This window comes from Coffea eugenioides, chromosome 6, assembly GCF_003713205.1.
Source record: "Coffea eugenioides isolate CCC68of chromosome 6, Ceug_1.0, whole genome shotgun sequence".
In the NCBI taxonomy this organism is placed as follows: domain Eukaryota; kingdom Viridiplantae; phylum Streptophyta; class Magnoliopsida; order Gentianales; family Rubiaceae; genus Coffea; species Coffea eugenioides.
The window spans coordinates 13,968,898-13,993,953 of record NC_040040.1 but is presented as its reverse complement, the minus strand read 5'-3'; the positions used below and the strand labels follow the sequence as shown (position 1 = coordinate 13,993,953).

Below are 25,056 nucleotides of genomic sequence, written 5' to 3'. Positions count from 1 at the left end.
GAACAAATTAAGGACTCCATTATTCTGAGCATCTGGTTTTGAACTAAAAACACCGAAATTTAAAAGCATAACAGTCGATCGTCATTTTCCATTATCAACACAACAGCTCCGAGGAAGTTACCGAGCTTGTCGGATGCAAATAATTGGATGTCTTTCCTCTTGCGTTCCATCGTTGTAATATTTTGATGTAACCTGTTTTATATTTACGAGTTGTATATTTTATTTTAAATCTATCACTTAAGAAAAAGGGCAAAAAGTCCCAGTGGCCCTCAAACTATTACCCGGATGAAGTTTTGGCCCCCAAACAATTAAATGTAAAGTTTTGGCCCCCGATTTATCCAAAGTACAAATTGTTAGACCTTCTGTCAAATTCATCAGTTAATACCGACGGAATCTACGATCACGTGAGAAGCACGCCGAAATATGAAGGGCATTTTTGTCCATAAAGAGCTGTCATCCACTTGGTGAAATGGGACTTCTTCCTGAACTTGAACAAAGAAAAACTCAATTGCAGCCAAAGAAGTTGTTGAACTGGAAGCATGCGAGAAACCAACAATCCGGATTTCCCATTGTGCAGGTGTGAGAAAATGTCGAGAGTCATAACTTCGTGGACCTCAAGAAATCCTGGACGGACATTTGCGGTGTGCGCGGATGGTGGTTGCAGATTTTGGCAGTGGATCGACAAGGAGATGTGCAGCCGGTCAACGGAGATCATACCTGGGCTTCTGAAAAGAATTAATGTAGCTGAACAGCAAAGAGATGCGTATGAAGAAGAAGTAAGAAGACAAGAAAGAAAAGTCGCAAAGTTGAAGGTCAAAGTGAAAGAACTAGAAAAAGAAATCCATAGCAAAAAGTGGGTGAACAAGTGTCTGGTGAGATTGTTTTTGTTAACATGGATGCTTACAACTATAATCTCAGTTAGTTGGGGCAAAAAAAATGGAAATCTCACAGTTTTTAGGCAAATAGAAGGAGCAGTATGAAGATGAAGTGGGTGCGCATTATTGTTTCTGTACTCTGTAATGACTGTATCGGTAGATGTGCAATGAAATCTAAGTTTTGATTTGTTGAATGAAAAATCAGGCATGCTTTGCTGGGAAAAAATCAGACTATATTTGTAAGGCTTTATTGTTTCACTTGTTTGTTGAAATACTCTGTAATGTTGTTTCAATTGTAAAAGAACTGCTCTGCTTGAAAGGAATGACAAAGTGAAAATCAATTGAGTCCCAGTGGCCCTCAATGTGAAGACGCAGCACAATTCCATTAACTAGATATACTAACCAGACAAAGACATGAACATTTGCAAAAGTGGAGTAAGCAAATATAAAGACCATCATATTATACTGACCCTACATAACCAATGCTGATGTCAATGGTCTACAAAAATATATCCAGAATACAAAACGTAATCAGCACTAACAAAAGTTGATTGGAATTCATCCACTAACATCCAAAGAGATTCAAGATTGTAAGACAAAAAACAGTTGGCAAAAAATGTGATTAGAGGTCCCTCTTCAATCAGTTCTTGACTGTTGCTCCTCTTTAATTAGCTCTTCCCCGTCCCTTATCTTTTGTGGTTTGTCCTCCTCTCCCTCTACCTCTTCCACTCCACTTTCCTCTCCAAGAACCAACTGTGTACGGTGGCTCCTTACCCAAATATGCATAGTTAGCATTTATGGCTCCTTTTTCTGCATCAGTGAGTGATTTCCGAGTTGAAGTTTTCCTGCTACGGGTTGGTGGACAAGTCTTTTCACTCGGGCCTGGGGTAGATGTTTGTTGCTGTTGTTGTGGTTGGTGGTGCCCAGGTTCATGATCATGGATTTCATGTGGTTGTTGCTGGCCTGGTTGCTGTTGTGGCTGCTCATGCGCAGCTTCATCAACCTGCTGTTGCTGTGGTATTTCTGACTGCATAACCTCCAAAGTTTCATGAACCATGTTAGCTGCTAAACAGGAAAAATTAAAAGTGAATGTTGTTGGTTGTACTTACTGTTTGTCTCCTCGTTCTTGCATTTGATTGCTGCGTCACAGGTTCAGTTGAAGTATCTTGCTGCCCTTGTTCATTGGTTGGCTGCTTGCATGTTGCTGCATTATGACCAGCCTCCCCACATTTTCGACAATGAATAATGATCCTTCTTCTTAGTCTTCTGCCGTGATTCTTGCCTTCAATTGTGTCCCTTCTCCTAGCCTTTCTAGGCCTTCCAGGTTGAGTTACTGATACCGGGGGCTCCAATTCAGGCATTGTTGATGGGGGCCAATGATCCTCACCACTAATTGGTTGTAACACATTTTCATAAAGCTTCAAGAATAGCCCCCTACTATAACAAACATTCAAGTACTGCCGTCGGTCTTCATTCCTCAAAAGAATGGCAGCAATGGCGTGACAACATGGAATGCCACTAACCTCCCATAACCTGCAACTGCAGTTCTTTTTCTCCATATCTACAGCAAATTGGGCCCCTCTTGGTCCTTTCACCTGGTAGCCATGCATTGCATTCCAAATAGGCATCCACTGACTTGCAATTTTTACCCTATTTTCAATAATTTCGTTGATTAGAGGTCCAGTTGGGCTATCATATCTTTCCATTGCTGATTTTCTCTTCCGGATCCTATCCATAAGGTACTCCCTGATCATTTCCAGCATTGTTATAATTGGCTGGTCTCTAGCCTCAAGAATATGTGCATTAAAAGACTCACACAAGTTGTTGACCAGCATGTCACTCTTTGTGTGAGTCGGAAAGAAGGCCTTGCACCAATGCCAAGGAGTTGGAGCATTTTTTACCCACTGATATGCCTCGTTATCAAAATCTTTGAGTTCTGCCATTGCTTTATTGTAGAGTTCCTCTGTTGTGCTGTTGGCAATATTCCACAGCCTATCCTTAAGAGGCAAACCTGGATGTTTCTTCTTGAAATTTCGATACATGTGTTGGACACAATACCTATGCTCACAATTTAGAAGAACTTCAGCTAATGCTCTATCCAACCCCTGTAAAGGAAGAAACAAAATATCAAGGAAGGTTACTATGTATATACATACACATACATACACATGTTCACATTATTGCAAAGTGTATATGTGTATACCTTTTGTTGGTCAGAAATAAAGGTATAATGAAATTGATTTTCAATTTCCAAATCATCACTGAGGTATTTCAAGAACCACGTCCACTGCTCCGTAGCTTCTCTCTCTACAACTGCCCAGGCAATGGACCACCATCCATTATTAGGGTCAGCTGCAATGGCAGTCAATAACTGCCCTCTATAAGTCCCCTTCAAATGGCACCCATCCAATGCTATCAATGGCCTCAAATCATCCTTAAATCCTTTTTTCAATGGCCCTAAACAGCAGTAGAGTCTCATAAATTTTGGATTGCCCCCAGGCCCTCTAAATGGAGTAAACATCACTTCCATTGTGCTGCCCTCATGTGTCTTTTTTATCTCAGCACAATATTCCCAAATTCTTTTATACTGTTGTTCAGCTGATCCCTTTATCATTTCAAGTGCCAGTTTCCTTGCTTTGGCTGCTATCCATCAGGAAATTTGAGCTTGATATTCCTCATTCACAGTTTGTCGGATCTCCCTAACTGGGATTCGAGAGTTCGACTTAATCCTCTCCATGTACCTGTCAGACAACCACTTAGACTTCAGGTTTTTATTTTTCCAGGCGTGATTGCAATTTTCATGCTTGTCATTCATGCTTTTAACTACCAAATTAGTACTCCCAAGTGCTTTTTCAATTGAGGCAAACACAAACCATTGGCATAGGGCCTTGCACTTGGCTCTCACCCTTATACTCTCATTCCTCTTGGTATATACTGGCCTCCCCATCTTGATACCATATTCTTGAACAACTGCCTTAAACTGGGCTCTTGAACCAAATTTCATACCCAACTCAAATCTGGTATCAATCTTGAACTTCTCCATACAAAAATCTTTGTACCTTCTTTGGAATTGGTCACCATCTTCTTCTTCTTCTGATGAGCCACCATAACTGCTAAGGTGGTCTGGGATTACATCTTCAGCCAATGTATCAGAAGCTTCTGGTTCATTTCAAGCTTGTTGCTGCTGTGCTTGTACATTTTTCCTTCTCCTAACCTGTTTTTTTTTCTGTTGTGGCTGCTGTGCATCATGCTGTTGTGAAGAGAATGTGCCTGTTGCTTCATTATTTTGCTGTGAATCAGGCTGCATCTCATGTGTTAGTGGCTCATCAAACTGCTGCTCTGAAGTTCCACCCCCTGTTGTCTCTGGTACCAAACCATCCAGTAGTGCCTCATCGCCACAGTAGTCACCAGTGCTAAATCTGTCAGAGTCATGCTCTGATTCTGATTCTTCAACATCTTCTATGACTCCTTCCTCTGCAATAGGTTGTTCACTGCTATGATGGTCAACAGGATGCTGGATAGTAGAAGTTTCGAATGTGCCTTCTTGCTAGTCTGTTGAAGCAGAGGCAATACCTCTTTTTGGATCTAGTTCACTAGCTTGCTCATGTTGGATAGTAGAAGCAGAGGCAGCACCTCGTTCGAATGTGCCTTGATGCTGGTCTGTTGAAGCAGAGGTAGTAGCTCTCCCTTCTAGATCTAGTGCACTAGCAAGCTGCTGGATGCTCTGTCCATGTCCAGCACTATGAGGCTGTTCTGATGACCCAATTTGTTTCTGCTGTAAACCTGAGTTCTGTAACTCATCTCGATTGTCTTTTGTACCAGTATGTTCCTCAAATAACAGACCCATTCTAAAACTTTTTTCAGAACATGGTTCCCCTATTATTCTTCCCTGCTCATCCAACTCCTCAATCACAACACCACAACGTTTTTTTTCTACTGGTTTAACAATCAAAGGAGACCTAAATTTTTCAATTTCTTCGGGTGTCAGGTGGTTACAAAATACCTCCATCACCTTAAACTTGTAAGCCCATTCTGAAAATTTGTTAACATCCTCATCAGTGCATAACTCTCTTAAACCATTGGATAGATCTTTATTTGGTTCAACATAGTAATACAGTATAGCAGCTCTACGATGTCCTAATTTTTTCACCATCTTATTCAGTTCAAGAATGGACATTTTCTCGGCGCTGCAAAGATCTACATCATCTACATCTCCATCAACATACCCCACATATTGTCCCCAATTAATTCTCCCCCCATGATGCAAACGTATAGTAAACCATTCAGAATCAGCCTCTACAACAATTTTAGCCTCAGGTCAATACAATATTTAAAATAGGAAGAATAAATTATCTCACAAATTATGAGTCAAAACAGTTGTATTAGGCCAATAAACTACTATTTCAGTGGCCCCTTTTTGTCGGACATGGTTAATGGGTAAAATAAAAAAATAATGTAGGACCACTGAAGCGAATATTAATTTCTACAGTAAAAGATACCAACATATAGGACCACCAATCTTCCCGACAAACTGAAAATTTGACTAATACCATCTTTTTAAACGTTATTGACACGCTTTGTTCCTCTATTATATACAAACCATCACTGCTCAGACGAAAATGGAACAAAAATAGGGTCAGACCACTTACCGTAAACAAGAAATGGATCAAAGTACACGTCTGGCTTCCTTATTTTCCACTCCATTTCGCTTCAATGTCTACTTCCACGGTGCTGGTAGTAGTGCTCGTAGTCGGAAAGTTGCAGCAAGAATCGTTAATGGCAGACAGAGGGAGAGATAGTGGAGAAAGTAAACAGTTTGGTCAAAATCATTTTTCGCTCCATTTCACCAAGTGGATGACAGCTCTTTATGGACAAAAAAGCCCTTCGTATTTCGGCGTGCTTCTCACGTGATCGTAGATTCCGTCGGTATTAACTAATGAATTTGTCAGAAAGTCTAACAATTTGTACTTTGGATAGATAGGGGATCAAAACTTTACATTTAATTGTTTGGGGGCCAAAACTTCATCCGGGTAATAGTTTGAGGGCCACTGGGACTTTTTGCCCTAAGAAAAAAATAATAGTAACAACATTTTTTCCCCCATGTAGTGAGAATAGTACAGACAACAGAGCGGCAGCGAACACCGCACGAAGCACAAAACCCATTAATGACGGGTCAGTCACTCGAAAAAGTCCAATTATATATTCCTATATCATTGGCACAACAACCATGAATGATGAGTTCACTGAATAAATCTGATCATATTTTCCCATAACATGAGCTATGGGCAGGTATGAGGGACTTGCTTATTCGGGAACGTGAAATTTGCTTGGAACATACAAGTGGTGATTAATTGAATAAATGCTAATACTAGGAGCAACATATCATCTCCAGACTTTAAAGAAGGAAAAAAAAAAAAAGACAGAAGAATTAATCATCCATTCCCCAAGATGAGGAACCGCAGCTACTTGGAACATGATCATCCCTGGCGCCTTTGTATCCTTTAAAGAAGTTCCAGTGGACTTCAGACCCTGAGATTAGCAAGACGAAAGATTGAAGCCCGTAAATAATTGCAGGCCAATAATAACGTAGTGTTAGGAATTTCGTGAGAAAATAGTAATGCACATACTGGTCGTATTCAATCAAGATTTTGCCAGCATTAGTGTCTGCGATTACGGCAAAGGCATCTTGGCTGAGATCAAAGGTGCCTCGACAGTTACGACAGAAATCAACTATCTCAACTTCAACACTCTGACCAGTGCAAGGGCGTGGGGTGCCGAGGTTCGTACCATCAGTGCAAGTTATTCTGTATCTTGTCCTACAGGCAGCACCATCCTGCCATATATCAGCGCTGGCTGCGGCAATCAGCCCTGTAGGGGTATTGGTTCCAAAACATGCTGAGGCTGCAAATTAAACAAAATCCTATCAAGAACTCAGTGTTTGTAGCACAAATGCATCACACAAGTGGAACTCTGAAATTGGAAAAATATTAGTGGAAGATGTGTCTAATGTTGATCTAATATTCCTAGCTACGCTTCTGCTTGTGAAATAAAGGAAATTTGATCTAACTATTATTATGTGAAAGACGGAACTTACGGTCATATTGTGCGTAGAAAGTAGCGGTGCCATCATCCGCATGTGCAGTAAAAAAGAGGGTCACCAAAATGCCTACAAGCACCATATTATTGTGCAATGCTGCCATTTGTCTCCTCTTCCAAGCACGTAATTCTGTTGCTTGAATTGGTAATTTGGTGATGAAACTCATTTGGTTTTCCACACATTTATAGTGAGCAGTCTCGTGTATACTTCCAACCCCGGCCGACCAAAACATTGTGTGCAATGAAGCTGAAAACTAGTGGAAGATATATTCCAAAATTAAGTTCTTATGAAGAGGGTATAATTATATTTATTAATGCAAGATCCCGTATAATAAATAAATAAATAATGTAGCCTCAACTACTAGTAAACAATGCTCAGTCCCCGACTGATTCTATTTTGTGTTTAATATTTGATTTAGTTACTTAATGATGAAAACTAAATATAACATAAATATGTATTCTTTGTTTCCAAAGACACCTGTTGTTAAGAAGCAAATCTCATAGAAATCCGGACTTCCAAATTTTGTTTTTCATCTATATATGTAACACAGAAGAATTTTGCAAATTAATAATAACAAAATATTGATAATAGTTCTTAATTAAGTGTCCTCAGTTCTTTTTTGTTTTTAATTTTTCCAAATCAACATAGAGATTGTTGCATGGCATATAGTTTATTTTTATTTTTTCCATGTATAGATGTTAGTTAGATGGTGGCTAAAGTTAATGATTCAGAATTTAAAGATCTTGGGTTCAATTCTCCATTTTCCCCTCCTGCTTCTTACACCTCACCCCTTCTCTACTTATAAAAAGATTATTTGTAATAAAATTAAAGCTAGCCGGACAGTAAAATGTACATATTAGAGCTGCTTTTCTTTTAGTTAAAAGAATGGAAAGATTCCTGAACAATATAACCACAGTGAATCATGAGAACTAAGGGTCTGTTTGGTTGGAAGTAAAATGTTTTCCTTGGGAAAATATTTTCCGTGGAAGTAATTTTTCATGAAAATCATTTCCCTTTCATCATTTTCAGGTGTTTGGTTAGCTTATTGAAAATATTTTCTTACTTCATTTTTCTGGTGTTTGTTTAACTTTTGAAATATTTTCACTTTTATCTCTATCTTTACTTTCTACACATTATAACTAAATACTTCTTCCCATGCAAAATAAGAAAATTTATCTCATTGTTTAACTTTAAAAAATCTTGGAGAAATGTATATATGAATAAAAAATATCTCCTTAAGCAATAAACAAATTGCTGGCCATTTAGTGTCAAATATCAATCACATGCAATGCTTATTATGACATATATCTTGCACTCTCACTGCTGAAAGTTTCTCTAGAAAAGAATGTCCCTATTATACATAATTAATTACTAGCATAGGATGAGCAGGATGAGGTTTTTTTTTTATTTTGAATATACTAGGGGGAGGGTTGGGTGGTACGGGGGAGGGAGTGTAAGGAAGAGGTCTTGGGTTCGAGTCCTCCTGTTTACACTAAAAAAAAAAAAAGAATATACTATAAGATGTTTTCAGTAAGTTTGGAACATATTACAGGCGGGATGCATGCATTTCGGAAAACAACTTCAGTAAGTTGGAAGGAAAGTTGTTTTTCATAAGATGAGTGAAAATATTTTACATAGGAAAATGTTTTCAGTAACTTTTGTGCAACCAAACACGGGAAATTAGAAAAATATTTTCTTGGAAAACATTTTCACCCGAAACAAACGGACCCTAAATGGCGCCTTGAGTTCGAGTTACTTATTGTGGTAAGCACAAATCTTCCAAATTAACGTTCTTGAAACAGCTTATGTATAACAAAGAAATGGTGCATGGCAATCATCTTTGTTTGAACGAAGTTGTAATCATCTTAATCATGACTGCCGTACATAGGCAATCTGAGTTTGCAATGAAAAGACACTTGTAACTTCGTGATGGTTGAAATCGTCGAAAATTGTATTAGCAAACATCAATCATTACAAGCGAAGCAGGCTGAACCAATATAATTAGGTCAAGACAAGAGTATGCACCCATATTAATTACTGACAAAAAGCATAAAAGGTATCATCAATGATGTGATTAAAAAATTAGCTTCGTTGGAGGAAGATCGTGCATCCGGCCCGAACGGAGTAATAAGCTGATTAATTAGTTTCAAGTTTCAAGTTGCACATTGTTCTTCTTGTTCCAATAAAACAAAAACAGAGAGACTGTATATAGTGACAGTTCTCTGTGTGCATTGCAAAATAATAAATTTTAGTTTATAGATTATGCGTTAGAGATCAAGTAGCTTGTTTTGAACCTCAGAATTCTCGAATTTACTTCCTCTCTGTATGAACTTTGGCTTTAGTTCCTTTTTTGGGTACATCAAAGAAGTAGCCAATAAAGTTCTTGTTATCCACCAGTAAATGATTTTTTTTTAAAAGGAAATGTATTCTTTGTATTAACTCATGATGGGATTGTTTCATCATACTCCTATAAAGTGAAGTTAATCGATCCAAGAAATTTTAAGAATTGGCCAAAGGGCTAATGATAGCACAATCACTAGCATGCCTAAGCTAAGTCAGGAAGTTTGGTTGTCAAGACCAAACACTAAATTTACATGCATATCTATAGAGATATCTAATGGTCATAGCCTAGGCATTTTTAAGATATAAATTCAAACTACTTTAGTAGATCTACTTGTTGCCTAGTACATTCATAAGTGAAAAAAATAAATTGGGTCGATTGCTCGACCTGCAGTAGATTTGAAAAAACACGTACTCAAATATATATATATATGTTTGACAAAAAATATATATATATATATATAAGCCAATAACTTGTAAATGGGATGGTCATTACAAGCTGTAGATTACCTGATATTGGGATGGTCATTACTTGGATTGAAATTTTGACCCAAAAAAAAAATTACCGGGATTGAAATTAATTTTTTTTTTTTTTTTTTTTTTTGTAATTTCCAGTTCAAAGTTTACATAAGTTAAGAGTCATGGAAAACTCTAAACCGTTGATTGAAGAGTGACACATGACTCCTTACAGCTTAACCCTAGTACTACCCACACCATTGCAAAGAAATTAATGGGCACTTTTTACCTGGCGAATAAGTAATTAAAATTGAGAAAAATGAATATATTGATTTTGGGAGGGGATAACTCCACACCCTATCAATTAATTTAGATCAAAACTCTAAAAGTTAGCATTAAATTTTTAGTGGTTAATAGTATTACTTGCAACATCTTGCAATTCTAAATTTACACTCCAAAATTACTCCAACACTTGGTCTTGTGGCGATTAAATCTTGGAGAAAGTGATATTGTTTAAACAAGGATCAATCAATATAATGAAAATTCTGGGGATATAGTGGCAAAAGCCAGGCGCTGGTATGCACCTTTAATTGCGTAAACTGCAACTTTCTTGCTCAATTATTTTGATAAGTAATGAGAATTAAGATCATGGTGATTCAAACGCCATAGTGAAGACGCTTTTCAAGACGGCGAGGTTTTTCTTGAACTTGCAACAGAAATGGTCGAGGAGGAGAAATTTGCTAGCAAGTGCATTAATCAAATTTTGACGGTATCTCATCAATTAAGTACTGCAGGCTGTCTATTTTGACTTTTGGGACCAAACTTTAATTGAAGAACATGGTCAAATTAATCGGCAAAACATTCTGCACTCGATTTTTGATGGTTGCGGTGTACTGGTAACTTCCTTTTGCAAATCCACATATGTTATCATATTAGCAATTTGGCAGTAATGGTGTGAAGTTAGAATGAAAAGAAAATATCAACTTTGCCACTTCCACCGATATTGCATATCTTGGGTGTATCCATGCACATATAACAGGAAAAAGAAAATCAACATGACTGAAATTTTACTGCTAATTTTTCTTTCTTCTCTTTTCTTCTCCATTTAAGGATTCCAACAAAAGGAAAACTTATGCGTTATGTTATATTCTATTTAGTCCTTAATCTTTAATTTCACCGTTTAATGTCCTTTCATAGATGTTTTGAGTCAATTGAGTCCTTATTTGTAAATAGTTGACTTCGTTATTACACCCAAAAGATCCTAAATATACTTTGACCCAAACTTCTGTTCTGCTATTGAATATATTCCTTTTCAAAAAAAAATTTATACGACTAAATAATGTAGAACAACGCAATGAGCAACGTATAGGTCATCAAATTTTTATCACTATAATGTATTAGTTTTGAGCACTTTCATAAAGTTTAATTTCTCGAGTATTAATTATTTGAAAAAAATGAAAGGTTCAATCCAATAGTGGTTTTTGATTGTATTGTGGTAGCAAATTAATTAGTGGAATAAACTGAGGACTTAACAGAAATTTTCAAAAGCTTTAGCATTTATTGAATCTTTTGGAACACTTTAGGAGTTTCAAAAGTAAATTTCACAAAATGAAAGAAACTAAGGGGGGTCAAGTAAACTATCGGACTTGGGGCGAAAAGCTCCTTTTCTTCCCTCTCATTGAGCTTCAGTCTATGGTCCAGAAAAAATGCAAATGTTTCATCATACAAAATGAATGAAACAAGCAAGTGTAACTAGAAGACGACGCATAAAATTAGTCATAAATTTTACTCCAAAGGAAAAGAAGAAGAAGAAGAATCAGAATCAGAAAATGGTAACTCAAGAAAAAGAAAAAGTTAAAATCCAAATGAAACAAGCTAATGCACCATTAAAGTTTCAGAGGCTTTCACCAGATGTAATCTTATTTACTCATAAGTTCATGCTACAAAGTAGTAGCTCATACATAGATTTTGTAGCGTACATATTCCCATGGGAAATCTACTTATTTCTGGACATCCTTTTCGGCCTTCTGAAAGCTTTTAAAATTCAACTTCAAACCCTGAAAAATACGAAGAAAGTTGGAAATCAATTAGTACTTCAAGTCTAAGCAATTCCGTTAGATGAAGAAATTTTTTTGTCAAGACATAATAGGCTTACTGGTGATATTCAATGTTAACTTTTCCAGCATTTGGATCAGCAATGATAGCAAACGCTTCTTGGGAGAGATCAATTGTTCCTCTACAGCCGGGTGGACAGTAATCAACTATTTTAACCACAACACTGCCCCTGCATGGTTGAAGGACACCTAGGTTTGTACGTCCAGTGCATGTCACTCTGTAGTTTCTCCCACAGGCAGCCCTATTGCCCCAGATTGCATCACTCGCAGCTGCAATCATCACCCCATTGTTTTGGAAGCCATAACAAGAAGAGGCTGGTTTACAAGGCAACAAAAGTACAACATTTGTGAGAAGAGAAGGTCGTAATACTTTTGTCTGGCTAATATCACATGTTGCACTTTAAATTATACTAGTGATAGTACTAAAGAGACACTCTATGAAAATGCTGAGAGATTAAAGAAAACGATAAAATAACTAGGAATCATGCAAGACGTATACAAATATATCTTAACTAGTTATCTCTCGAATTAAATGACAGATTTGCAAAATCTTGTGCAGTGCATGATAGTACTGAAGAGAAACTTACGAACATAAGGTGGTGGATAGAAAGTTGCAGTCCCCGTAGCTGCATAGGAAACAGAAACAAGGCTTGCCGCCATGGCAATCATCATCAGAACTCGCATTGTGGCCAGGGACGGAGCCAGAAATTTATTTTTGGGGGGGCTGAAGTGTATTAAAATTTTTTTTTGTGACGAAATAAATATATTTAATAAGTAAAATTTAGAATCAATAATTATAAAAATAATAAAAACATATAATTATACATACCCAAAAATTTGTTATTGATTAACACTTGAAGTATTGGTAGTTGTTGCACTCGAATAACGAAGAGGAGGCAATTGCATTCTGCGAGTCTTCATCCGTTGAAAACGCTGCAATATTTGCTCATTTTCAATTGTTGCAAAAATATCCTTCTCGATGTATACAACCAGACAGTCATTCATCCACTCGTCTCCCATTTTGTTGCGCAAATCAGTCTTGACAATAAAGCCATATGTTCCCTTGCTAGCACATCCATACATTGCCCGATCAAGTTAAGGTGGTCATAAGAAAAATCATTTAGTATTAAATTACATGATAATGATATGCATCATCACCTGCATAATCAGTCAGTATGTACTAATCTTTTTTATTTTTATTCCTATTTTGTTGGGGGTGCTCAAAAAGGTTATGCAATAATAGTAAATACCTTATTTTGCCCATTTTATTCAATTTCATTGATACGCACGACGGATCTTTTGTGCTACTTTCTGTTTCACTTTTTATCATATTATTTTTTTCTCCTTCATAACATCACATTTTAATTCTTTTTTATTTCCTTAAAATCTAATAACTATTAATTAAATAATACAAAATTTAACACATTTCTATATGTAAATGGCTTAACCGGACGAAGATAATAGATGAAAATGTCTCTGGGTAAGATACCGTATTAAATCTAGGACCTTTTAATCAGTGAGATAAAGGCAGACATTAGACGAATGGGGAAGATGAGGCATCTAAGCTAGGCTAAATGATCAAATCGAATTGGGTAAAAAAAAAAAATCAAGTGAACAAAATAAGAAATTTTTTCAAAACGTTCAGCGGGTATTAGTATAGTTTGCCCAATTTAGTAAGTCTCCTAACTGGGCCGTTGGCAAGGAGCCCAAACGCCCAAGGGGTCCCTGTGTTATTTACGATGGTTTTCTTGGTCTCAGGACATATAAAAAAAAAAATTCTTGAATCTTGAACCTATATATAGGGGGTTTTCCGGCGGCTTGGGGGGGCTTAAGCCCCCACCAGCCCCCCTTAAATCCGTGCCTGATTGTGGCTCCCATTCTTTTTTTTTTTGGCTCTCTCCTAAAGGATTTAAACTCTTCAAGGTTTCGCTTTGAGTTTGAACTTTCTTCAAGAGCTTGCTTGATGAGAAAACTGGGCGATGCCTCTGCCTTTTATAGGCGAAATGTTGAAGACATGGGATGTTGCCCATGTTTATGAGGACCTCAATCGAATAAATTCATTATTCAAGCCCCGCCAGGTTTTACTTTTCTTGATTCAAATCGTATTACTTGGTATAAACAATGAATTTTTGCTTTGATGGTCGGCGATAATTTATCTCCTGTAGCCGTAGGAATAGGGTCAATTTGTTGGCAAACAAAACTAAATCAATTAAGTTTAGAAATTATTGCTGAAAAAAAAAGGTTAGAACTTACAATCACTAGTTGGATTTTTTTTCCCTTATTATAGTCAAAGTGTGAGAGTTTTTTTTATTTTAATATAAATGGAAGGATTTAAATCCGAAACTTTTATTTACAATCTCGTCCTCAAATCACCCAACTATCCATCTCCTAAACTGTAATAATATGCTTACCTGCATAGTTGTCCGTTATAGTAGTTACTCTGGCTTCCGAGAACTTTCTTTTGCAGTTTACACAGAGAAGGTTTCAATTTTTTCTTAATAATTATACTGAGATTATACCTCTTTCAATATACTTTGGAGTTAAAAATGTTCTCTCTAATATGATTTATCATTCAAGAATTAGTGTCAAAGCTCAGAATTTGAGCTCCCCACGATTATAATTACTTTCGCCCTAACTTTGACCGTGTCCCATTATTGTTCCTTCTTGTCTTCCATTCTGGATAGCGGAGAGAGATATTGTGAATTAGTAGTGTCTTTCTTCTGTCCAAGCATTTTCTGAGACGAAAAAATGACCAGACAATTTTTTCTGTGCCGTGACGCTAGGGGTATTGTACAGTTTAAATAGACCGCAATTGGTGAGGTTTAAGCGTCTCATGCACGGCATTGCTCTTTCCATTTTTTTTTTTTTTTCTATGGCTATTTCTCTTTCCACTTTTCTGTGGCATTGCTCTTTCCATTTTTTTTTTTTCTGTGGCTATTTCTCTTTCCACTTTTCTGTGGCATTGCTCTTTCTCATGCACGGCATTGCTCTTTCCATTTTCTGTGGCTAAATTTAGAAAAATGTGTAGTATACTGTTCTATATAAGAAAGGTCAAACACTGGACAAATAATTTTTGAGAGGTTGATAAATGAATGGATGCCAAATAGCCATTTGCAAGTTTAGATTCTTTTTAAGTGAAGAAAAAAAGAGCCATAAGTGGTCAATGCAGTCCAAGAAATAACTAGTGATCATATACAAGCACCTAAATAATTTTTTTTTTTTTTTAAAAAAACCTTAATAAGAATGTTGCCATGTTTGTAGACATATAAACTTTCCTTTAGTTTTGTCTTAGCGATTCCCTGGGACGAAGAGGAGGAGATAACTGAAGGAAACATTGAGCTGAAATTTCGACTCAAATGTATTAGATTAGATTAGATCCAATTTATAGCTGTAACAGATAGATTAGCTGTTCTTTTTGTGGCAACATGCTTATGAATCTTGAATATTCTTTTTTCGGCCAATTTTTAGTTTCAACAAAATCGGTTTGGCAAGACCAGCAGTCATCCAGGAATATCACTTTTGACTCGTAACTCTTGGATAGAGTAGAGTGGTACTGCAGATTCGATGCTGTTTGTTGACAATCTGGCCTTATGTCTTGGCAGCTAGGCACATTCCATGCTATCAAGTGTAAAGTAAGTCCATGCTTCAAGTTAAGGAAATTAGGCCTGACTTTAAAAGTCAATATTTAAGCAAAAAAACCAGGGAAACCCCACCAAACAAAAAAAAAGAGAGTTCAGATTACTTGCTAGGCTTTTTCACCTGTCTATTACATCTCGATGTAAAAAATTGTATGAAAACTTAGCAAGTAATCTGAACTTTTTTACATCTCGATTACAAAGTCATACAATTTATTTATGATGAATTACAAGATGTTAATTAATTAATGAACTTGTTCCTGGTCCCAAATCTAACACGTCTTCCCTTAATCTGTTTTTGACTTTTAACCTTATTAGACGTGAACTTCTGCTAAACTTCTTCTATTCTCAACAAATGTGATTCTACGAACTTAGCCTCCTAGCTAGGATAAGCAAAATTATTATTGTAGTCCTCTTCCACTCGAATCTACAAGTTTGAATCACGAATATTGTGTAGTAGATGTGTGATTTTGTGCACCATCGTCACAGGAAATGTCTGCCCTCGTAACAAATTGAAAAGACAGTTTCTAGTTCTTTACATTGAAAATACACAGTTTCTTGTTTTTGGGTCAATGACGAAACAAACAACAAAACTTTACTACTACAACTTATTAAGTCTCTAACTAATTTAGAGCCATTACAGAGATAGGATTGAGTGGTTGGGGATGAAGGAGGTTAGTGGAATCCCTTGGAGTTACATGCAAAAATATGTATATCATGCATGTGTACGTAACATTTTGCTTGTGCTGTATAGGGGTGGGCGTAAGTCGGATACCCGTCCCATTCACCATTTGGCTGACCCGACCCGCACTTTACGGGTCAGCCATTTTCTGACCCTTACCCGCCCCACATATCAGTGGGTACCCGATTATGGTCGGGTCAGCGGATACCCGCCCCGTCCCATTTATCATTTAATTAAAAAAAAATAATTTATACCAATTTAATTTTATATTTTACACATTCATCTAAAATTTAATAATTTTTTTTTTCTAAAAAAAGGTTTCCTACCAAGAAACAAGCATGTGAAGAAAATATAAGATAAAGGAAAAAAATTAAAAGAATTCAAAATCAATAAAAGTTTGAAATAAGTAACACAATTTTTAATATATATGTTCCACATTAATTAAACTTTTTTCTACAAAATATAAGATCATGGTCTCTACAAATGAATCTTGTAAATAAACTATAGTCTCTCATATTTGTAATGCAATTTGTTCAATAAAATTACTTATTTAGTTCTAACTTATTATTTTATAGTGTGTATAAAAATAAAAATAAAAATAAAAAATATATATACGAGGCGGATCGGGTACCCGCAGGTTTTTAATTATGTAACCATAACCCGTCCCGCATTTTAGTGGGTACCCAACCCTCTTTTGACCCGATCAAATAATAAAAATCGGATATTCTAATTTTCGGATCCGATCGGATCGAATATGACGGGTTTTCGGGTTAGCGGATAATTTTGCCCACCCCTAGTGCTGTATATGTCTGTTATTAAGAATTATCAGCTGTATTATTTTATACTTATCAATACTATGCGCTTCATGTGAGGCCTATAACTAGTGAAATTATAAGACAAAGTGGCATACATAGCAGCCACTAAATGGCATCCAAATAACTGGTTTGGATAAACATTAGTCTCTCTATTTTATTTTGTTTGAAATTCATGTTACATCATCAAAAGATGTTTTGATTTTGAATGTAAAATTGAGCAATGTTAATCTCAATCATAGGATGGTAATTCGATAATAGAAGTATGAGACAGACATACACACTTAAAATGCTTGGTATAGAGGAGCTATCGTGCTAACTAATAGCATTGTTGGACTAATCAAAATTTCATTTCTAGCTAGACTCCTTTATTTTTTGTCTCTTCAAAAATAATTCATTTAGATATTTCAAATATGGGCATTGATATTCTGGAATTTTCTTGGAAAATAGTTTATTTTGACGGGACTAAAATAGTTAGTTCTTACTAATTCTTATAATTCTGAATCATCATAAAACATCAATTATGCATTATTCATGGTACCTACTAGTATTATTAATCCTGTTGTATGATCGATCAAAAAAGGGTCTTTTCGTATTCCTTTCATCCCTCAATTAATGCATGCATCCAGCTGAAGGACACGACGATGGCCTGTGAGTTTTGAGCCCATGTCGTCCTACCTGTCTGTATGTTTTTTTGACAATTTTGAATCCATAAACTTAGGCAAAGAACGACCCAAGTCTCAATCGAGCCGAAATCTCACTTCAGCCCATCAATATGTCTCTTCGTTTGAAGTGTGTCATTTGTACTTTATGTGCTAGTTCCGTGATATGCTCAGAAATTTCTCTATCCATTTGAGTTACAGAATGGCTCTTTTTCTAACGTACACTGAATTGCCTAAAAACTATACTATATATATAGATTGAATTTTCTTTATAAATGAAATTAATAATTGTACTAGATATTGTGAATACAAAATTCACTACAATTGGCTGGCTTGCTCAGCTCCAATTACTGATAGGACAAAAAGAAAAAGAAAAATGAAAAAAAGAAGAACCAATGGAAAAACTCTTTTTTTTTTCCTTTTTACTTTAGGGTAAAATACACGAAACCCCCCTATGGTTTCGCGAAAAGGCACATTACCCCCCTATTGTTTAGAAACATACACATAAATACCCTAAATTTCATAACTAAAGTGGAAATAGACTTTTTAACCGGTTGAGTTACCGGCTGTAGGTCGAATACCCAAAATACCCTCATTTATAATAGAGAGAGAGAGAGAATCAAGAACTGACTCTCTCTCGTTCATTCTGTGTAAGAATAAAAAACCCTAAAACAAGGGATTTGTATACTAAATTGTTACTGAAATATCGTGAATCTGAGTTGAAAAGGGCGTGGCTGCATTCGGTCGCGAAGAAGGGAATGTCAGATTGGTGAGGAAATCTGATCGTGAAACTTGTTCGACATTTCTAGGTAAGGATCAGAACTTATTGTTCAATATTCAGTCCATTTGATGTTTAGGATTTGTATTCTTTTTCCAATTTGTTTATTCATTTTCCACATTACCCCCTATATGTCATTTTATAGTTGGTGGTCCATATGTGGGTGATTTATCAGAGAAAATGGGGTTTAAAAATGTAAAGTTCTTAACTTTTTTAGCTTTTTTGAAGAATGTGAGTCTTTTTGAAGTATGTGGTTGATGTCATGAGGAAATAATATGTGTCGGGTCTGGATTTGACTACTAAATCAAATTTCACTATATAATTTGATTGTTGTTATAACTAATTGTTGTTATAATCTGAAAATGTGATGTAGCTTAATATAGTTTATTAATCTATATTTGAATTCTGAAAATGTTGATTAAATAATTTAGGTTAGGGACCATGTTAGATCCTTTTAGGACAGTGGATATCCACATGCACTATGGTAGGCGGTTTACACATCATCCTAATATTAGGTATACAAGTGATTTAGTGAGAGTGTTTCACAATTGCAACCCTGATGAGTTATCAACATTTTCATTATTGAACCTGTACTCCAAAATTGAAAAAGAAGTGGCGTGTGCACAATGTTGGTATTCTATTCCAAACCATGATGTGGATGTAGGTGTTTTCCCAATAAATGATGACGTGGACATAGAATTGTTGACTACCTGTTATGAAGAGATTCCTTATATGCATATGTATGTAGAGGTAGGTCAGACCCCTATCAAAATTGTCTCACCGGATGGCAAGCTCTTATTCGAAAGAGTGACAAATGATGGTCCACTTGCTTTACCGTATAATGAAGGTTCTTCAGAAATCAATTTAGATCTGACCAGAAATCGTGCTGGAGCTTCACAAAATCCTGTTGATCTGACTGGTTCAGATCCATATGTTGGTGATAGAAGAGGGCAAGAAAATGACTTAGATGGCACAGCTGCTGTAGAAACTAATGATGGCACACAAAATTCCTTCGAAACAACTAAGAAAAACAGAAGAAATGGTGATAAAACTCCAGTGAGGAAGAGACAAACTGTGGTGCAACTTGTGAAGAGAACAACTAGAAAAATTGTTAGAAATTTATTTCAGCAGAATACCATAATAGATGGCGTCGACAGCCAGCAAGAGGTTTCTTCAGTGAACCAAAGTGCAGAAGAATGTGGAAATCAAGGTAACTTTGACAGAACCTCTGTTGAGACTAATCAAGTCAACAATGAACAGCACCACAGTGATGGAAACGAAGAACCTGATCCGGATTGGTTGAGAGAAGGTCTAGAATTTGCAGAAGATGAGGACATCTTTGCAACTGCTGGTTCAACTGTACCACAAGGTACTTGAATAAGCAGCAGCAAGGAAGAGACCAATCAAATCAGCAAACTGATGACTTGAACGAGCAGCAGCAACAACATCAGGAAGCACAAGGTGAGGAGTCCACAGCACAGCATCAGCATGGAGGAGACCAACCTGTTGGCCCTGACACTGAGAAATATAATGAACCTGTGACTGCAGATGAAGACTTCCTATATTCTGGTGATGAAAATGGGCCTGACTATTCATATTTCAATGCTGCAGTGGAGTTTAATAAGTCAAAATTTGAATTAAAGGTTGGGAAGAAATTCACTCATTTTACAAAATTTAGAGAAGCACTTGTAGAATGAAACATTAGAAAGGGATATGAAGTTTTATATGTCAACAATGACAGTTGGAGGATAACTGCCAAATGTGCAAAAGGATGTTTTTGGAGGATTCATGCAAGTAGAGTTAATAGGACTGACACTTTTCAGATCAAAATACTAAAGGGGGAACACCATTGCGGCAGAGAGTACACTAACAAGCATGCAACCTCAACTTATCTGAGCAAGTTTCAAGAGAAGGTTCGAGATGACCCCCCCTAATTGCAACCTGGATGGCATTATTAATGATGCCAGAAGAAGATTCATGATTAATATAAGTAGCAAAAAAGCATACAGGACTAAGAGGAAGGTCAGGAAGGCAATCAAAAATTGTGATATGGTGCAATATGAAAGGCTATGGGATTATGCTGCCACGGTTAGACAGTCAAATCCAGACAGTCATATAACTATACAAATAGACAGGAGGTCTATTGATAAAAGGGCAACATTTCAAAGGCTGTTCTATGGCTTGGGTGCTCTTAAAAAGGGCTTTCTTGCAGGTTGTAGACCAATCATTGGCCTAGATGGATGCTTTTTTAAGGGGCCCTTTGGAGGTCAGCTGTTAGTAGTACTTGGAAGGGATGGGAATGACAATATGTTTTCCATAGCCATTGCCATTGTTAAAGCAGAAAACTATAATAGCTGGACTTGATTTTTGAATGAGCTGATTACTCATATTGGAAAGGGCAATGTAGTGCCTTATACCTTCATTTCTGACAGGTAAAAAGGCCTGGTACATGCTATAGAGGATCTATTTCCTGGTGCAGAACACAGATTTTGCCTTAAGCATCTGTTTGAGAATTTTAAGGCAAAGTTCAAAGATAGTGAACTGAGGAAATTGTTTTGGGCTACTGCATCAGCAACTAATGTTGATGATTTCAAGAGAGCATTGAATGCTTTGGAGATAGTTCAACCACAAAATGGAGAGAACTTTACTGCTGCTTGTTGGTTAAAAAAACTGCCATATCACTTGTGGTCTAGAGCACATTATGGATGGCTGCTAAGACTGATATTTCAGTCAACAACCTGAATGAGAGTTTCAACAACTACATTTTAAAAACAAGAGACGAGCCAATTGTGACTCTTCTTGAATTTTTCAGAAGAAAGTTAATGCAACGATGGACATTGAAGAAGCAAGGCATGGAGATATGGAGGTAGATTGTGTCCAAACATTGTTGAGAAGCTAGCCAAAAATGTAGAGAAGAGCAGACATTGTATTACTGTATTTGATGGTATTGAATCATTTGAGATTGATGGTTTCAACAGAACCTCTGTTGTGAACTTATAACTTAGAAGCTGTTCATGTGGTGCATTCCAGTTAACTGGAATTCCATGTGTGCATGCTATTTCTGCTATTCAAAGCATGCGGATGAAGGTTGAAAACTATGTCGATGAGTGCTATAGTAAAGAGGCATACTTGAGGGCATATGCTTGTAGCATTGGAGCTGTTCCATCCAAAGAACACTGGATTGATAGTGGAATGCAGCTGTTAAATCCACCATTTGTGAAGAAACAACCTGAAAGACCTAAAAAACTTAGGAGAAGAGGTCCTGATGAATCGAGAGATCCACAAAGAGATTCCAAAAAGGGGTTGACAGTATACTGTAAGAGATGTTTGAAAACTGGCCATAATAGGAGAACTTGTAAGGAACTTCCTCATCCCAAATCCAAGTTGTACAAGGTACATTTAAGTACTTGAATTTTTCTTGCACTATGTACTCTTGATAATTATTCCAGCAGTAAATTTTGACTCTGGTTGCAAGCTCGAGCAAGCAATACCCAGCGAGGGGCAACAATAGCTTTCACTTCAGCCCCAACCAGAGAAGCACCAGTACATCAAGTATCTTAGCAAAGCAGCATAGCTGCAGTTAGTGATAACAACCCCAATTCTCGATCCAAAAGATCTAAGAAAAATTAGGATCAAGAATTTTATTTTCAGGACTTGTGTCGATGTAAACAAGTTGTAATGGCATATATGCTATCTTTAGAGCAGACATTGTATAATGGATTAACATGTTTTGTAAGTGATGCTCTTTTTTGTAATGACATTATTGGCATTATTGTTCTTTTTTGTAATACCATATATTGGATTGTAGTTATCATATTATGACTATCCAAATTACAGTTGGTTAATGAGTAAACAGGTTGTATAGTTATTATATTTCTTTCATTAAGAAATATAAACCATGACAAAATTTGAAATTTTTTCATAAACTAAAATCATTACATTATTTGGTACATTATAATGCTGCCACTAACCAAATTACTATTTTTTATAAGCAGCAATAACTAGAGATAAATAACAAATAATAAAGGACGCAATCATTATCACTTTTAACATCCCCACAGTGCCTTCAACCGTACTTAACTTTGCATGTAGTCCCAACAAAATGTCACCATTGTTCACAGCCAGCATACCTTCATTACTGTTCACTCTTGGAGAGAACTCACAACTTTCATCTAATCTTGTTTCTGGACTTTGGCTAGTACATTCATTGCCCATTCCATCCCTTCTTAGAGGATTGCACCATACCCAAAAGGAGCAGGATTGATTTTCACAAATGTAATACAACTTACCTTTTGAGGGTTTATTCGATTCCACGATCTTGATTTTTGCTCTTTTCTTGCAGAAACACCGAGACCATTCATACCTTAGATCTGTCAAACCTCCTCAAAAATTTGTAGAAGTGAACATGACGACTTCGATATACCCAGAAGTAGATCTTCTCCCTTTTTCCTTTCACTCTTCAAATCTCTTCTCCTCTAATATGTAATGCCTTCTATGTAGCAACTGAAGAGTAGCTTGGGAATGAAACTCAAAATCTTTTCCAAAGAAGCTCGCAGACCCATCATCAGTAGGTCGCTCAACCGGTTATAGGTCTATTTCCACTTTAATTATGAAGTTTAGGGTGTTTATGTGTAAGTTTCTAAACGATAGGGGGGTAACGTGTCTTTTCGCGAAATTATAGGGGGGTTCCGTGTATTTTACCCTTTACTTTATCTCGATAATTTGTCATTAAAACAATAAAGTATTGCAAAAGGCATCAATTTGTTGTTGGATTAGGTACTTCAATAGTCAAAAGTAGAATTGGTAGATCAAAAGAACTCAATCCTCAGCAAAGTCATACAAAAGAATAGAGAAGCTAAATCTGATCCACAAAAAAATGAGCAACCAGGCACAGTTCTTGAATCTTCCAGCACACGTTGTCTCTGATATTTTGTCCAGATTACCGCCCAAGACTATCATCCAATGCAAATCTGTTTGCAAATCATGGCTGAGTCTGCTATCTGAATCTGAATTCACTAATTTACACCTGCTAAGATCTCCTCCTTGCCTGATCATAAACAACCTCGATTACCATCCTTCAGATTTGAATTGCTTCAGTTTAGTTGAATTCGAAGATCAGCCTGATCACCATGATTTTCAATATGTTGCAGGAACAAAAATCAAGGCCCCAAAAGGGTGTGTCGTCGAAAATGGTGCGACTGCTACCATGGTTGGCTCCATCAATGGCTTAATCTGCTTGAACGAATTCGATCATAAACATGATGCTGTCTACTTGTGGAATCCAATCATACGAGAATCCATCACTCTTCCGATGCCAGAGGGGGTAAGATCATATCCAAATATAGTAAGTTATGGATTCGGATCAAGCTCTGAAACTAGAAAATACAAGGTGGTTAGGATTTTTCAAGAGCTAGAGAAGAAAACACGACGGATATTAAAGTCCAATTGCGATGTTTATACACTAGGGGAAGAAACAGAATCTTGGAGAAGAATTGGGCATGCCCCTTTCCTTTATAATAGTTGTCGCCCTCATGGTGTTTTCCTGAATGGTAATCTTCATTGGCTGATTGGTGATCAAGCTGGCTCTGAATTGATATCCTGCTTTGATCTTGAAACAGAGTTGTTTTCACCTTTCCCTGCTCCTCCAGAACTGAGCAAAGATTTCAATTTAGCTTGCTTGGGACTTTTTGCTGGCTGTCTGAGCTTGTGTGATAACACTTCTGATTATGAGATCGTCATTTGGGTGATGAAAGAATACGGAATCACCAAGCTCTGGACTAAAGAAATTGTTATAGACAAGGAGCCCGCTGATCTTGTCGGGCCATCTTTTGAAGTTGTTCGAGTTTTTAAAGTTTTTGAAGATGGGAATATCTTGCTTTTGTGGAGGGATGACATTTTACTTTCTTATGATTCTCGGAGGCAAATCTTGCATCAGTCTGGCGTTCATAAACTCATCAAGAAAATTGATGATCAGATGAATGAAGATGGCTACCCTTGCATAGAAGTAATGGAATACGTTCCAACCTTTCTTTCCCTCGAGAGTTTTGGGATCCAGATGATGGAAAGCATAAACTAGAATCTTGGTACAGATGTTGGCTCAACTTTTGGAAGTTTCTCTTTCATTGGGATATTGTAAAAATACATCTTGTAGTACTACATCATGTATTGGGCAGAAACAATGATAAATGCTAGTGCAATTTATGGCCTGGTAGTGCAATAATAATAAAGAGAAGAAGAAGAAGAACTTCATTTTGATATCTCAAATATGGCATTGTCATCCTAGATTTTTGTTGGAAAATAATTATTTGCAGCTACCTAATTTCTTGGACATTGCTGATTGCAACTTGTATTACAATATCAAAGAGTAATAATTAGTTCTGACTAATTCTCAGAATCATAAGCCATCGTGAAGACAACCAATGCATTACTTTATAGCACCGTTTGCTATTAATCTTTTTGTACTTCTTAGTTGTCATTATATAGTTATTATGGTTGGTTAATGGCTTAAGCCATTCGAGGGAATCGATATACCTCAAAATTTGCCCACAGATTCCTGCAAATTCTGATTCAACTTGCTGGCAAGTGGCAACTTCAAGTTTAATGTC

General features: G+C 36.6%; 3 protein-coding genes across 4 annotated transcripts; 1 reads left to right on the top strand and 2 right to left on the bottom strand.

The window, feature by feature from the left end:
* Positions 1–1,366: 1,366 nt before the first annotated feature.
* LOC113773629 lies at positions 1,367–3,489 on the bottom strand. Its single transcript, XM_027318261.1, has 4 exons — positions 3,079–3,489; positions 1,985–2,980; positions 1,596–1,902; positions 1,367–1,440 (listed from the first exon to the last, which is right to left on the bottom strand). The coding sequence occupies exons 1-4, from the start codon at positions 3,487–3,489 to the stop codon at positions 1,367–1,369; spliced, it is 1,788 nt and encodes a 595-aa protein (XP_027174062.1).
* Positions 3,490–11,622: 8,133 nt separating this feature from the next.
* LOC113775650 (EG45-like domain containing protein) lies at positions 11,623–13,844 on the bottom strand. 2 transcript variants are annotated; one of them, XM_027320608.1, is made up of 4 exons: positions 13,755–13,844; positions 12,470–12,572; positions 11,924–12,197; positions 11,623–11,825 (listed from the first exon to the last, which is right to left on the bottom strand). In XM_027320608.1, exons 1-4 carry the CDS (start codon positions 13,758–13,760, stop codon positions 11,819–11,821), a joined length of 390 nt encoding a protein of 129 aa, XP_027176409.1. In that variant the 5' UTR covers positions 13,761–13,844; the 3' UTR covers positions 11,623–11,818. The 2 variants fall into 2 exon arrangements, with proteins under 2 accessions (XP_027176409.1, XP_027176407.1); XM_027320606.1 differs by having other exon boundaries at positions 12,470–12,564; positions 13,747–13,811.
* Positions 13,845–23,327: 9,483 nt separating this feature from the next.
* LOC113773624 (F-box/kelch-repeat protein At3g23880-like) lies at positions 23,328–24,527 on the top strand. The gene has a single exon (XM_027318256.1). The coding sequence runs from the start codon at positions 23,328–23,330 to the stop codon at positions 24,525–24,527; it is 1,200 nt and encodes a 399-aa protein (XP_027174057.1).
* Positions 24,528–25,056: the final 529 nt, after the last annotated feature.